Source organism: Benincasa hispida, chromosome 9 (assembly GCF_009727055.1).
Source record: "Benincasa hispida cultivar B227 chromosome 9, ASM972705v1, whole genome shotgun sequence".
Lineage (NCBI taxonomy): Eukaryota > Viridiplantae > Streptophyta > Magnoliopsida > Cucurbitales > Cucurbitaceae > Benincasa > Benincasa hispida.
The window spans coordinates 68,549,469-68,567,029 of NC_052357.1; the positions used below are offsets into that span (position 1 = coordinate 68,549,469).

Below are 17,561 nucleotides of genomic sequence, written 5' to 3' on the forward strand. Positions count from 1 at the left end.
CCCACTAAGCTATATTTTATAAATGTGTTTAGATGATTTTTAAGTGTTTAATTTAAAAAATAAGTCATTTTAGAAAAAAAAATGAAGTGATTGACAATGATTTAAAATAGCTTTTAAAGTGTACTTTTAATATTTTTTTTATAAAAAAAAGTATTTAAATAAAAATGAATTTAAAAAAAAAAACAGTTTTTTCTTAAATCAATATATCAATTAAACTTAAATATACAATTCAGAGTCCACTTTCTCCTTATCTTCCTGAAGGATCATGATTTTTTTCCCCATTTTTTGAATGAAGATTCATGATTTCCCTCAACAAAATCATTAGGGTATATGGATATCACAATTATTTGTGTAATGCGCCAGCATTAATTAAAGCATGAACAGTAGAATGACAAAATGATCAAGATTAATTAGGATATTTTCAGGTTAGGTAAGATTACAAGTTTAAATCAACTTTAAAATGTTAATAAACATTTTCTTAGTACATATGTCAATAGACTCGTACACTTTGAATTGCGTGTCTAATAAATTTGAATTTATGTCCAACAGATTCATCATCTATTTGTTATATAAATATAAACTATTGTGTATAACATAATAATGGATTTTGTAAGAAGTAAACTATTTCATAGATCTATGAGACTGTAACTTTATTGTGCATGTACTTATTAGACAATTTTAAATTTAGATTTATTTAATTACTAAACTGTAACCTAAGTTGAAAGGTTACATGAATGAATCAATATCACATTTGAATCAAATGGATCTCGAAAGTTACTATTCATATTAACAAGATGCACCTTCTTTTTTATGTTTGATGATCTCTTGAGAATTTTCCAAGAAAATAGTGGAGTGAGAACAAAGTATCTTAAAAGAATCTATATTGGTTTGTGGGGATAGTCACTTTTATGAGTAGTTCAATGTAAGTAAGCATGAAGTTGGTAGGTTGTAAATTTTTTTTTGGAAGTATTATATATAAATTTTGGGTTGATTAATTCTGTTTAATTTTTTTTTTCCTTTTTAGAATACTTTATTGTTGAATCTATTAGAATTTTGTTCATGTTTTCAGAAAAAAAGAAATTGCTTCTTTATATGGTTTTAATTGTCAAAAAAGATAAGTTTTGGGTTAGGAGAGATGGAAAAAGCTTGTTTGTGATGAGAAAATGAACAAACTAAAGTAAATAAATAAAATTGTGTAAGGACATAACAGTAAATGACTACACTTTTCTTTCATTTCTCGTGAACATCCAAACAAGAAATTTTAATTTCCATCATTTAATCATTTTGGTTCCAAACACAAATTAGAATTTGAAATAATTTCATTTTCTTAAAACTTGGAATTTAAAATTTTTTCTATCCAAATCCATGAGCCAAACCAAGCATAAATGAAGTATAGTTTAGGATTAAAATGTTGATGTCAATATTATTAAGTAACCTATGAATATACTCTCAAAGCAGGCCACCTATGAAAACACAAATATTTTATGTGAGGCAAAGAGAATCCATATCACATAGATACCAATACTTCCATATACGTATCTATTTACACTTACTTTTTTTAAAGAAAAAAATATAAGCAACTCATCTAATCTTTCTTAATCTAAAACTAGGCAGTCTATCTAAAAAACTCATTACTTTAGTCCAAAACTAAAAGGAAAAAAAAAAAAAAAAAGGCCAAACCCTAGAATATCATCTAATCTTCATCTTCACATTTGAGTCCCCACAAAATTCTCCAAAATATAACTCATTTGAATATTGGTGACAGAAAATTAGAAGTCAATTTTACTCGACAACTAAAATCCCGTGGATGCGATATGCGATGCATGTTCTTAAGATATGCGTTGATAGTCATACGTCAATGGTCATGTGTTGGAATGATAATGCGTTAATGAATGTATGCGATGACCATGCGTCCCATCACAAGTTTTCTTGCACTCGTGCCAAGTATAACGCAAACGCAAGTTTCTCGGGTGATTCGAGGTCGAACTCAGGGACTTGTAGCAAAATGAATGCGGTGTTTGTGCATGCGGCAGTTTAAATAAAAGAATGTTGGAGGGGTTGCTAAGTTAATCCTACTCCTACTCCTAACTAACAGACAACGCAATGAAAATATGCATGAGAGGTAGAGACACGACAACTCTTGACATGAGACAAATGAATGGGAAAATAGATCAAATGCGGAGATGTTTTCATTGCAATACTTAAGGGTGATCACAAAAGCAACCTTAGTCAACGCAAGCCATGCAATCATGCCATACACACGTGAACCTAACTCTAGGACGTATATGGTGTATCTGCGATAGTGTCGAGAAGCCTATGGCAGCCTAAACCCCTATAACCCACTCACGTGCTTCTGCCGCATGAGTGTGCTAGCCGCATACCACCTTATCCTACTTCCTGGACATACAAAATATCTTATCTGTAGGGTGCATACGCTGTGTGATAGCAAACGAAGCTTATTCCTAAGTTCCCCATTCTTGCTTATGCAAACCTAATCTAGCCCTTCCGAGCATCGATTCTAACCTAGCTCTCTCGAGTCAGAATCTTTCTTTAGACTCTCTCCCGAGTAGCTCTAAAGGTGCAATGGACGCATACACAAGACAAGGTAACCGCATGAACTTGGCTAACGTAAATTATTCCTATTCCTAGTGAACAACGCATACATTGCTTAATGCAACCAACCACTTACCCTCCCAAGCAGTTAGTTATTGCTGACTCTACTCATGGACAAGCGTGTTATAGCTTCACACTAAGCAAATAAGGTTACTCACACACTCACGCAACGCACACCTCTCGGTGGGCTGCTACATGCTTCATATCCCTAATCCACATGACTAAGTATGCGATACCCAAGCAATCTCACTAAGTGTTACAATGAAATTAAGGATGCTAAGCAAAGATGATGGAGATGGAATCGAAGGAACACAGAAATATATTGAAAACAAATTGTATTAATTCCTTAATCACAAAATGTCATACAATACAATATAAGAAAAGAAAGGAAATGAAATGATCGGCTGGAAGCAAAGACTTACTTCCAGCGGAGGTGCGTCAAGGCTGCCGGTGGTGCCATGGATGGGCGGTAGAGTTGACCCTCCCGAGTTCTAGCTCCAGTCGTTACTCGGAATAGATGAAGAAGGTGAAGAACTCTCAAGCGTCTTCTCACGCATTTTGTCTGGATCACGAGGAAAATCCCCAGATAACTTGAATTCTGCTCATCGACTTCTATTTATAGAGCTTGGGTCGCCGACAACATTAACGGATTGCTCTGAGTCTGACATTCGGCGCGTTAGTCCTTTCTGAACCTCTGCCACTAATGGCGTGGTAGGTGAAATGTTAACATCATCTTAAATATTTTAACAATTCAACGAAGAAGTTCTTCGTCCAAAATATAACTCACTTGAATATCTCTAACAATTCAACGAAGAAGTTTTTCGTTTATCTTCATACTTCTCTCCCTAATCTTCTTTTCTGATTAATATGAGTCATTTTTCTATTGCATTTTATTGACTATTTTACTTCAACATCTTAGATGTTGTTTTTTTTATTATTTTTTATTGCATTTTATTGACTATTTTACTTCAACATCTTAGATTTTTTTTTGTACTGTATTATATTGTTTGTATTGTATTTTGTACTATTGTCATTAACTTGTATGTTAAATTTATCTATAACCTAGATTTTTCTTAAGGAAAAAAAAAGTATAGTTTTTTAAAAATCGATGTATCACTATATCTTATCGTATCTATATCTACGTATCTGTGTATGCTTTATAGTAGCCTAGAGCTCACACAACCCTATTCTTGAATAGAAAAAGAAATGACTCAACCCCATGGCTACCAACCAAGCTGAGCTTAAAAGCCGAGTACTCAAAAGGAAAACGCTTAGCTGATCAGCCTGACACTTATCCGTCTAACAGCTAGATTAGGTGTATAATTACACCAACACCATTAACAATGCAAACTAAAGGTTCGCATACTTTGGCTACTCTAAGATTTTAATATTAGAGATATACCAATAAAATCATCAAAATCAACAAATATCTATGTAATAAAGAAATTTAGAAAAAAAAATTATTTAAGAAATATTTAAGTTATTTTTTCTTCCAAACTAAGTCTTCGTTTCTTAGTTTCATATTCATGTTGAGATTAATACATTATATTATTTAATTTTTTTAAAGATATTTTACAAAAGATATTGAAAATATCAATTAATACTCAATATCAATGTTAAACCTTTTGATTTATGAATATATCAGACTAAATTTAGAGGCAATTCACAGTACTATCTCTCTAAACTCCAACAGCCGAATTTTCCGGACCCTCTTATTTGTTGTGCTAAAAACATAAGGTATGGCCAGAGATAGTACTGAAGCAGACAAACGTTTTTCATATCATTATATCAAATTGGTGTAAAAGTTAGGTACAATTCAACTGATGGATGAGATACAGAAAAAAACATGTACCTCTAAATCCAGTTGCAGAAAGAGGCTACGACAATAACAATCCCATGGATAACTGTTCTCTCAAATGAAGTGAGTAAAAAATTCATGAAAATTGAATTATGGGAAACTTTGTTACAGAAACAAAGCTCCCAGGGAGAAGAAGAAAAAAGAAGTCTTTGTTTCTCAAGATCAAGCCACATCTTCATTTGGAACTCCCTTCTCCGGATGCTTTTCAGCTGCAACATCACTGGGAAGATCAATTCCTTTTGGTAATCCGCCTGGGAAATTGGTTGTCGAGGATTCCAACCCGATCATGCTGCAAATGTTGAACCAAATAGATGGAGTCTAGGCACATGAATACCTGAAAGAAGGAAAGACTTATTGAGGAATGTGCTTACCTCCTATCAACAAGAACAAAGGAACGTAGCTCACAATTGGAGAAACTGCATAAAAAAGTAAATCCCCTTCGATGAGAACGACAAAAAGAACAAATTTCAAGCGTTAAAATAAAAAAAGTTTCCATTTTTTGAATAAGAGTAATGCTTACTGTTTGCAGATTTCATCCTTTATAGATGGACAACAGTCATTTCCAAATGCACTCAATGCATGAAATAAGAATCCACTGTGACTGACAACTGCAATCTCCTTCTCCTTCCGGGTCCAGAGCCTGGTCGGAGTAGACAACCAAAAGATAAAGAAATGCATGAGTTATATTAATGCCGAATTACACAAACGACACAAAGTACAGAAACAAAACAATCACTTTTCTCACAAATATAATATTATAATGCATGTAATATGATATACAATAACACTAAATTCAAACAGCAAAAACCTATATGAAGCTGTAACAAGCCCCACATAAGGTACCTGAAGAAATATTCATAGTTCATAACAATAAAGTAGAAAAGGAAAACAGAGAGATGATGGAAAAAGTCGCATTTGCAATTCAGTCATCATGTTTACTACAAATATCCATTGTTTCACAAAACTGACTGGAAAAGGGAAATATCATTTATCACCAATATCTGAAAATGTCTCATTTTCAACATTACTTGACAAAAGTACAATCTTTATTTTTTCTGTAATTGGTAATCTTAATTTCAAAATATCCTCGTCTCCAAGAGGTGAATTTTCAAAAAGAGCTACCGTACAGAAGATAAACGAGGTAGAAATTTACCATTTAAGAAACTTCAGTCCCCTCTCTGCAACTTCATCGTTGGTCTCTCTGATGTCTGGCTTCCACAGGATATCTTCATCATGTTCAATCTAGAAAAAGTAGCAATGTTTCTTTTTTAATAAAGTTAAGTTCAAGAAAAGAAACATAATCCAGCAATATCGAAAAGAAACAATGTAACTTGCCAATGAAAAGTCAATAGCTGGGAAAAGAGACCGATACTCGCTAATACTTCGCCTCTTGTCACATGGATGAACACCCTGTTACAATGAATATAATGGTTTGTTATATATATAAAAGAAAAAGTTTAATGGAAAGCCATCCGTCTTTCCTTGATAAACCAAAAGGGTACAAAGGGCATCCATAAAAATCAGCCCAACAAATGAGGTCAAACAATCTAATAGAATAAAATGAGACCTAAAGATCAACTAAAAGATATTTTTGAGTATTATCAAAGCTGAAAAAATTAACATGTCAAGAAAAATGCAAGAATATCCAATTCAATGATAGCCAGTAAAACGAAATAATCTAAAATATGTTACCCATGCAGATAAAATAATTATTATCTCACCATTGGTTACCTTTCAATTTCGTTGTCAACTAACATCCTTCTCTAATTAATATAGCAATGTAAGAAAATTTATGAATCAGATTCAAGGCAAAAATTAGATTTGCTTACGTCCTTCTCTCTAATTATTGACCATGTAAGAATTTATAGAGTTAAATACATGCATAAAATCCAAGAAGTTTCACTCAATATGAATGCCTAAGGTTACATCCCCTCTAAACAATTGCCATTTGCATTAGAGAGGAAACATCATAGAACTCGTGAACATTTAAAAATGCAAATCCATGTTTCATTACAGCAAAGAAGTCGCAAACTAGCAATTACAAAATGAAGATGAAGAAAACTTTTGAGAAGTTGGAATTAATTTTATAGAATGTACCAAATGTTCCCGACAAAGCTCTATTGCCAAAAATGGCGGGCAATTCAAACTTGATATTGCAGGGCGGTTGCAATCTCCTGCATTTGCTACCATTAATGGAGGAACGTTTATACCATCCGAGTAACTTTCACCACCGAATGTGCCAACTGCAGTTTCCATAGTCCTATGTGCAACCATAGCAGATGTTTGATTAGTAGGGGACAAAACATGATATTTAAGCATTTGGGTGAAAGAAAAGAAAAAAAACATTTTATAAGTTGAAAATGCCCTCCACAAAGTAAAGACACTAGCACAATCATCCAGAAGGATAAATAGCTATATTATAAGATTTTCATGCAAGTTGACAACTTGGAATTGAAGAGGGGAAGAATATTTGAACATAACCTGTCAAACGACACACAAACATTAAAAATTCAGTCCTAAATATTAAAAGAAACACACAGAACACTAGGCAAGCTCATTAAAAAGAAATGAGCTTGCCAAATAGTAAATTAGATGAGGTCCAAAGCAAGAACTAAAGGGAAAATAATTTTTGGACATATTAACATACGACAAACTCAGAGTGATCAGGCAAATAATAAGAAGTCACTGTATCAATCCCAATTTGCATCATTTAAGATTGGCAAAGGCTTGTTATGCTTTGGCTCATACATTTTGGATATGATTCAGTTCCACACCATTTACTGTGAGTCAGTTCCCATCCAGAAACTCAAACTCCAGATGCCCCAATCGTTGGTTCAAAATTTTACATGTAGGAAGGGTTTGCACACCCGATCACTTATATCTGTACATGTTTCTTAAAAAACAACATCCGTTTATAAGAAGTGATACCTGAACAATGGAGATGTGATGACTAACTCAATTCTCTTAGAAAGTCCACATGATTGTACATGTTTCCGCAAATTGCCAACCTGTTTCAATTCCAGAAAGGAAAAAAAAAATCTCTCAGTTCATTGGACTTCGGAAAACAAATTCCAATTTCATGCTTGCTCAAGATGATAAGCAATGAAACTAGCCATATGTAACTTTTTAGAATGCTGAATCAATCATGTTGACAGAGTAACATTTCATCAGCTCACAATTCATAACTGTTATTTCCTATGTAAAGATTCAATCTGAAACCGCAGGTTCACATTCCAGGATAAAATAGTACTAAAGATTCTGCAAAAGCAGTATAGATAAATAAGGGCCTGCCTGTTTCCATCCTAAAGAGGTAAGTTGAGCATCAAAGTAATCAAAAGATAGATATTCGTTCACGTCCTTCTCTCCGGCCACATTATGAAATCCCTGGGCATGCCTCACCTGTAAATTTAATTTTAACAAGGTTCAGATGCTAGGCAACTACAAATACTAGATTCAAACCCATAAATATAATAATAATGATGATGATGATGATCACATACCAGATGAACAGTTTTAGTACGGTGCGATGGATACAAACTTAGATCCCCTGAACCGTACATATCTGTAGATCAGAAAAATTGCAACTAAACAAGTGAAAACAAGACAGCTTGTGAAAAAAAAAAAAAAAAGAAAGAAGAAACAAAGGCGTCGAAAACGAAAAGCACTTGCAGAAGTTAATAAGACAACCAATTAAGCAAAGCAAAATACTGTTCATTCAAGGCCTCGTTCCTTTAAACGGAAAACCATAATCGACCAGAATGATAACTATATTCTTAACACACAAAGTCCCCAACCAATCGCCACGATCAATTTCCAGACATTTCACAGTCTCAAAAAATGAAAATTCAACAGATCAAAAATAGTTCATCTGATCAATAAACAGAAATAATCAATGAAGAAACGTCGAACAGAGAATGTGGATTAATCTACCTGAAGAGCGAGAAAAAGAGCAAAGAACAGAGGAAGAAGAAGTTCGCGAAGAGGCTCTAATGGGAGGATGAAGCGAAGAGAGTCGTCTAGCGGTAGCAAATTGCTTTGACCCGTTTCTTATAAGCGAGAAACAGAATAAACAATGAGGATATATAGTAATATTCATTGTCATTACAAAGGCAACCGAAACAGAGTCGTTAAAGACCGCGCGCGGAAAGGAGCGCGTGTATTGAGCCCTCCCCTATGGAACCAAAGAGAGAGAGGATCTAAAATTGGCATTGGAATTTGCATAAATTTCCGAGAGCTTTGGAAATTGGCGAACGGACGGCATGGCATTGGCGGCGGCCGCTGCGATCGGTCCATGTGAAGGGGCGGATATTGAACCATTGGTTGATGTTGTGCTGCGCGCTACGAGCCAATCGCCTTAATCAAACTTGCCGGAGCAGTTGTTGGTTGTGGACTAGTGGCTCACGTTTTCGTCGTCTTCTCTGACAGGCGCCTTCATATGCGAATATTCCAGAGTGAAAGACTTGAACCGCTGTTTTGTTGACACCTGTTGGGGTCTTTGGGCTTTGCTCTAAATGAGCCCGATCGGCCCAATGAACATGTGGGTTGATTGGCCTTCTGTGTGTTTTAGAATCCGAAATGTCGGGTCACCACATTTGGTTGGTAGTCAGTCAGGCTAACAAGAAAAATAACATTTAAAGTTTCATTTTAAAAAATAGCCAGATATTTTAGATTATAAAAAAATATTAAAACTGATTTAGATTTAATTAATGACTTATTACTAGATTACAAAAAGATCCCAAATAGTATCTATAATTAATTAATTTATAATGACCCGACTTCCCACCATACTTTCAAGATGCTACTACGCATAAACTTGACAATGTATACTTCTAAAAAAAAAAATTAATAAAGGGGACAAGATTTTTATTTCCAAAGTAATACTATCATAAAACACTATTTGGTGCCCCTCCAACTCTAATTTAGAATAAGTTGAATAAACCAATAAATTAACTAATGAATAAACAAAATAACCAAAAGTTTTAAATGCTAGATCTCTAACCTAAATCATGCCAAAATAAAATAAAAACGTAAGTCCGGAAGCATTGTCATGTCCCAATGACCGGGTCACAAATCCCTCTCGTCATTCACCCATCTATCTTTATCTTTACCTGAAAGACATGAAGAGAAAAGAATGAGTATATAAATATACCTAGGTGAACTGTTAGTCTTCCTATTGGGACTCAAGTGCACATTACGCACTGTAGGTACAGACATAAGGGACGAACCCGAAGGCACGCTTTCATAAGTAAGGACCCTGAAGCGACACATCATAGGCATAAGATGTGAACCCCAAGGTTCACAACATACGATGTGCATGGCCCAAAAAAAAAAAAATACTAACAGACACTATTAGTCTAACATAGTCTTAAGCATACAATCATAGTCTTTAATCATGTCTGAAAGGGTTCAAAACAATCTCTAAATACATCCATCATTCAGACACCACAACATTCACACAGAATCATAATTCTTGTGGCACAAACATAGGCCTCTGTAACCCCCTCAACAGTCCAACATAACAGGTCATAACAGTTCAATCCAACATACAGGAGCATGCTTTCAATACAATCACATACTTAACAACAACATGGATTCAAAGGCGAATCGGTAGTGAAGTGCTTATCTCAAGTTTAAACCTAAGCTAAATAACAATCCAAAGCCCATTTCATCTTGGACAAAATCCTTGAATCAGTCCTTAACATTAACAAATATTAAAGAGTTTTTTACATAAATAATCATCTTTAGATCATATTTTTCAAAAATGTCTTTAACTTAGAATTTTTTCAAAAAAGACTTTTAGTATTATTCTTGGACAAATTTTCCCTTTTATTATTTTATTTTCGATTTTTATATATATTTCTCTATTTACAAAACTTTCGTAATGATAGAGAGAAAAACTACATTTATTATAGAGAGAGAAAATGCATTTAATATGATTTTTTAACATTTTGAAATGGAGAGAGAAAATTTGAGATTTTTTTATTTCTTTAATTTAATTGCAGAGAGAAAATGCATTTAATGATACTTTATTTTCTATTTTTGTTGGTTTCACATATTGGATTTTTTTTTTAAATAATGTTTTTTTTAATAAATAATGACAAAAATAGGGTTGGAGGAAAAGTATTATCGGATACACGATTACACCTAAATCATGTATCAGATATACGATAAGGTCTAAATCGTGTACCAGGTACACGATTCCCCGCCCAGTCTGGCGTGGCAATCATGCAGGTTTGACTGAGGGAATCGTGCGGGTACACGATTCCCTCGCATTAAAACCTCAGCCCAACCCTTCTTCTTCTCACTGCCGTTTTCCCTCACTGAAACCATTGATTCCTCCCTTCTACCTACCAAAATCTCGTTGATTTTCCTCACCAAAGCCTCTATTTCACCGAAATCTTCCAAAATTTTGATTTTGCTTGACTTTTAGTCCTTCATTTGATCCTCATCGAATCCTCCATTGTAGAGGTCGTGTTGCTCGATTTTCCTACATTTTTTGCTGCCGAATTTTGCTTGGTATATTTCTTTCTCTAGTTGGGCTGATCTGTATTTATATGTATGTTTTTGCATGTTTTTGGGTTGAATTTTGCTCGGTATATTCCTACATTTTTGTATAGTTTATATATAGTGTATGTATAGTTTATGTATGTATAATTTATGTATAGTTTATGTATGTATAATTTATGTATCGATTCTATTATATAATATAATTTAAACTTTTTAGGTAATGGACCTGGTCCTTCTAATCCTGTCCAATTATATCAACAAAACACGCTTAGTTCTTCCACGATAGTGTTGAGTTGTTGGAGGAGGGAGGCAACTGCACAAAGTACTATCTCATTTGATCATCGCATTATTCCATACGTTCAAGAGGCGAGTTTTCTTGGGGTTGTACAAATTGGTTTCATCCAGCTTGATTGGCACCTGATTACTGCTCTAATTGAGCGCTGGAGACCAGAGACCCACACATTTCATCTGCCTTATGGGGAATGCACTATTATGCTGCAGGATGTTGCTGTACAATTTGGGTTAAGAGTGGACGGGTAACCACTAACAGGCTCACTAGAAGAGCTTTTAGGCATTCTACCAGTGGATCACTATAGTATTATTGGAGGATTTTTATTTGCCGACAAGTCAAATACTCTGGTGCATCTCATGTTCCTCCCATTATTGTATGATTTCAAGTACGCTGGTATGTACTTGTGGGGTGGTGCATGTCTTGCATGGTTGTACAGAGAACTTTGTCGGGCTTCCAATGCACAAACGTTGGAAATAGCGGGGCCACTGATACTATTAAAGTATGGGCTTATAATTGATTTTCAATTGTAGTACCACAAGTCCAACTATAGGCCCCAGATCATCGTCCACTTAGTGCCAGGTATTATTTTATTTATATATTTATTTCGTTACCATTTTATGTAAGAATATAAATTAATTGTATTTTTTATAATTTTAGATGGAATGGTGTATCATCTGCCTCTGAACAGTAAATATGTTGCTCGTGTACAAAAAAAATTTGACATGCTGAAGCCCAATCAGGTAGTAAATATGTATATAAATGAATATTTAAAAAATTTAATATGTATACTTATTTTTTTTTTGTCAGATTATTTGGACGCCATACTCATAGATTTGGTCATCCTTACCTAATTATTGTCGTGATGGTGAAGACATTTGGTTGACTGTTAGCCCTCTTATATGCTTCCATATAGTAGAGTGACATCATCATGATTGTGTGCTGAGACAGTTCGGTATACGACAAACGATCCCTTCATTGTCCTATACACTCCCAGAACTACACCAGATCGATTTAAGAGGTAAGCACGACCAAGATTGGCGTCAAATCCATGCAGAGTATTTATCCTACTGGCATGGACGACGTGATTGTTGTGCACAGGGAAAATTAACAGATGGGTTAGCTGTATCAGATGACTACTTTCCTTGGTACAATTTCATCACGAGGCAATTTATCTCACCAGACGACGCTTACTATTACTGCATGGTAAGATATTTAAAATCAGACATTTTCCATATAATATTGTTTAATATTTTTTTATTCTACAGAATAATTTTATCGGCGATGTTCAACAATATTCAGTGTAGAACAACCTATCAAAATTGGGTTCAATGTGTCAGCAAACATTGATGAACGTAGAAAGTATTATTCAACAAACAAGACGACTCAATGTTGCTGACACCGATCGAAGGCATATTCATCGTAGACGACAGCGACAACGGAGTGAACCTAATTTAGAGGGACATGAAGGCAACCCCATGAGGAGTAAGGGCCAGAGGGTCGTTTTTAAATCCCACATTGTATCATTTTCAAATTGCAAATCTTAAAAGAATTAATTGTAAATATTATTTAATATCATGGTATTTTTTTTAATATGAGTGCAAGATGTTTTCATTGTAGATTAAATATATAATTAAGTTTAACAATTAAAAAAAATTATAAGCAACAATGAATGAATTAAGTTTTAACAATTAACTTTTAATGATTAACTTTAAAAAAAAAAAGAAAAAAAATTATAAGCGAACTCGTGTACCCACCGGTCAACTAGTCAGCTGATGTGGTCGGCTAACTGGATTAAATGGTACTCATGTACCCGGTACACGAGTATGCCACATGGAAATCGTGTACCGGGTACACGATTCCACTACCCTAAATCTGTCAATACTTTACCAAAACACCTATTTTTGAAAATACTTCTCCCCAACCCTATTTTTGTCATTATTTATTAAAAAACATTATTTTTTAAAAAAATCCACATATTATTTTTTTTCGAATTCATGGTTACTTAAAATATACCTCGAAGTATTTTTTTAATAATTGAAAATATTATAAAAAATATTTGAAATATACCACAACATGTAAATTTGAGATTGATTTAATTCTTAACATACATCACAATTTCGTTTTTAATATTGATTTTTTATATTATGTGAAATATTTCAATGTTTGTTCACTTGTGCATGTAATATATTCCATTGTTTATTTGGAAACATTCTGGTAAATATATTTGATATCTACTCAAATATTTGTGATATCTACTAAAATATTTGTGGTTATTTTTAAATATACCTTATAACTCAAACATATTTTGATACGTATGTCAATATATTTCATTATGTATTTGATGTATATATCCCAAGTATTATGATATATATGCACTTCTAATTAGGATCAATATTCCGTTGCTCTAATATGTATGTATCTATATCTTGGAACATTATTTTAGATGTTTGCAAATAATCAAACCAATATATGAAATATACTAGTAAAATGGTAAAACATTTTTAAATATTCCAATATATTTTTAAATATACTAGTAAAATGATTTATATATATATACACCATAGTTTGGATTCATAGTTATTTTTAGATATACGTTAGAACATTTGTCTTCGATATTTGCAAATATTATAAACAATATATAAAATATACTATTAAGATTGGAAACAAATATATAAATCATAGTATATATATAAAAAAAAAAAACCACATCGAAAAATCACCTTATATATATAAAAAAGAATATAATCACAAATACTTCATGTGAGACATCTAGATACTTTCCAGATATTATTTGACACGCGATTTGATGATTTGACGTATCTATTTCTATGCGTACCTTTTTTAAAGAAAAAAAATACAAGCAACTCGTTTAATCTTTCCCAATTTAAAACTAAGAAACCTATTTAAACAGCTCACTACTCAAGTCCAAACTAAAAGAAAAAAATAAAGAAAAGACCAAACCCTAAAATCATCTAATCTTCATCTTCACATTTGAGTCCCCACAAAGTCCACCAAAATATAAACCATTTTGATATCTTCAACAATTCAATGAAGAAGTTCTTCGTTTACTTCTCCCTCTAATCTTCTTCTTCTTCTTTGTAATATGAGTCACTTTTTTATTGCAATTTATTAACTATTGTATTTCAACATCTTAGATATTGCTTTTTTTGTATTGTATTTCAGTATTTGTATTATATTTTGTGCTATTGTTATTAACCTGTATGCTAAATTTATCTATATCTTAGATTTTTTTAAGAAAAAGTAAATGTATCTTCAATGTATCAATATCCTCGTTTTTCAGAAATATATATATTAAAAATATATATATAAAAAAAATGACGTATCCTTAGACGTATTCGTATCTTAGTTTTTTAAAAATTGACAAATCGCTATATCCGATCATATTAGTATCGTGTAATCCTATCTGTGTCTGTGCTTCATAGGTTGTCCCCATACCTTTTTCCTTTATGCGGGGCCTTTTGACAAGTTTAGATGAGGAGGAATCTCTTTCTACCATTAAAAGCTTTTGTATTAATCATCATTGCCCTTGTAGTTTATGTTTTTAAATTCATTGATTATGTTCTGAAAACTATTTTTAAATTATATGATCCAAATAATATAAATTTTAAAAATAACATTTTTATGTTTTCAATGTATATAAATTTTGAATTTTGAATTTTAAAAGGCAAAAATAAAGATAAAAATACATAGAAATACAGTTTGTCAGATTATAAACTCAATTCATTTTTTAAAAATTAGAATATGTAATATGTAATGTATTAGAAATTTTATAATATTACAAAATAATGACAATATATAAAATATCATAAAGATGTTCACAAATTAATTAAAAATATTTCATACTCAACACAATATTTAATAGATAATTAAAACTAATTTTTATGGTTTATAAATATAATATCAAACACATTTAAAACAATTGTTCAAATTAGAATCTAATTTTTAAATATATTATGAAACATATATTTGAAAACATGAAATATGACTTTGTTTTCATTGAATTTCTTTGTTGATAATTGTCAAATACAAGGCAAAAAGTTCATGGGTAGATCCAAGCCCATAAGGTATGGGAAGAGGCATAGGGCTATGTGCATTCCAAAAGGGAAAAAAATAGTACCTCGTGATTTGGACGGACAAAAAATCAAGAACTCACAACGACAACAACCGTAAATGAGATTTGAGTGGCAAATTGCCAACACCCTTATTTTCACCTTGTTTTCAAATTTAGTAGGAAACATGCCCTGGGGTTTCCAAAGGTTTGTTAGGTACTATGAATTCTATCCAATATTTTTAGATTCATCAAGTCAAAATGGATTTGGAGAATGTAAAACTCCTTTTTTTTTGGACTTCTTAATTTAAAATAATTATTATTTTCATTTATTTTAATTATTATTTTATCATTATTTTTAAAAGTTGTTGGGTAAGGTATTACTAAATTGAACATTTCTAAATGTTAGGAGATTCAGTAGTCCCATTTTGAAACTTTTAAACTAAATTGACACAAAATTTAAACCTATAGATTCAAAAAAGGCAATTTTTTTTAAGGAAATCAAACAGGCAATTTACCCCCTTTTCTCTCTCTCTCTTCAATGAAAAGTTCATGATTTCCATCAACTAAAGCATTATGGTATACGAGTTCATTTGTGTAATTCACTAACAACCATCAAAGCAAGTAAAATAATATGACACAAATAAAATGATCAAGAATAATTATTAACTTATTATTTTTAGCTAGACTACAAGCTTAATCCCTAAATTTGCAATAAACTTTTAAAGATGTTAATAGCTAAGAAACTTTTAATTTTGTGCTCAATAAAATTAATTTTATGTTTAATAATTCACAGTTCATTTCACATCTAAAATTTAATATTGTATACGAACAAAACCATAAATTTCTTAAGAATTACTAGACATAGAATTGAAGATTCATACTATTAGCAATTTTAAATACAAACGTAACTAAACCACCTAATCCTTTTAAAACACATTTAAGGGTCTGTTTGAGACACTGAGTTGAGATATGATGTCTGAAATTTATATATAATGGAGTTCATATGTTTGTGTTTGAGGTGCAGCGTTGAGTTCATATGTCTGAGATATCTGGTGTAGTTTTTTTTAACTTTAAATAATCTGTTTTTATGATTACTATTTTTGTTTTGAAATTTTTTATACAATAGTTCTATCATCTTTGTTGAAATAAAATATGGCTTGCAATTTGCTTTCTTTTAATTTTAAACATTTTCTTGCTTTCATTATTTCCTTCTTTTGGATAATGAATAATAATTAATCCATACATTTCTTGCAGAAATATGGTTAAATATAATGAGAAACAAAAGTGAAGTCAAAACTTTTGATTTCTATTTTTTCTCCATGAATTTCATCATCATCATCTTCTTTTTCTTCTTATTCTTCCCATTTTTGCTTCGTATTTTTACTCTATTGTGAATTTTTTTTAATTGAATCTTCCTATCATCTAAATAGTCAATAGAATGCCACCACATTTCTTCAACAATTTCACTTTCAATTCCTCTGGATTTGGAGGTGAAGGAAAACATAAGCATGCAACGGAAGCAAACAGAATCAATAAACACTCTAATTACTTTTAATTTGAGTTCTAAAAGCATGCTTTCACAAGAGGGTTTGGAATAAACATACCTTTGATGAAATCTTCCAATTCCAAGCTGTTATTCACTCCAAATAAGCTCCAAATCGACAGTGAACCATCAAGAGATCTTCTCTACTATTCTCAGCCTTGAATTTGAGTTGTGGAAGTCAGACTTGAGTGAATTTGGTGAAGGTTTTTGTGGGTTTGAAGAGGAAGAAGAAGCCAAAGCAGAAACTCACTTTCTGCCTTTTATTTTCAATCCATTCACCTCATCTCAGCCAATTTGATGTGTTTTTATTATTCATCTACATGCAGGTAACCTCTGTAATGGAATTAGTCAACAACTACTTCAATTGGAGAATGGATTTGTGTGAAGATGCATGAGTTGCACCTCATGCTTCAAGATGAAAGTGGGAAAACCCATTTTTCATGTTTTCCAATTTCCAATTTCTTTTCCTTTTGATTAATTCTACAATAATTCTAATTTTGATTTAATTAATTCTCAATTAATCAAATCTAAAATTAAAAATCCAATTTCTAAAATTAATTGGATTAAAGGTTGGAATTAATTTGAATTTATAGTTAATTAAACATAATTAATTAATTAATTAATTAAATATCAAATATTAAATTAATCACACACTTAATTTTAAACATGAATCCTA

The 17,561-nt window shown here is 32.1% G+C and overlaps 1 protein-coding gene across 1 annotated transcript; it reads right to left on the minus strand.

Annotated features, from left to right (window-relative positions):
* Positions 1–4,366: 4,366 nt before the first annotated feature.
* Positions 4,367–8,869, minus strand: LOC120084472 (phosphoglycerate mutase-like protein 1). The gene is given in 11 exon segments (XM_039040260.1): positions 4,367–4,665; positions 4,667–4,760; positions 4,843–4,887; positions 4,992–5,111; positions 5,625–5,713; positions 5,807–5,881; positions 6,569–6,731; positions 7,400–7,479; positions 7,763–7,870; positions 7,972–8,033; positions 8,402–8,869. Coding segments are annotated over 11 exon segments (1,206 nt in total). The 5' UTR covers positions 8,574–8,869; the 3' UTR covers positions 4,367–4,467.
* Between the last annotated feature and the right edge of the window lie 8,692 nt (positions 8,870–17,561).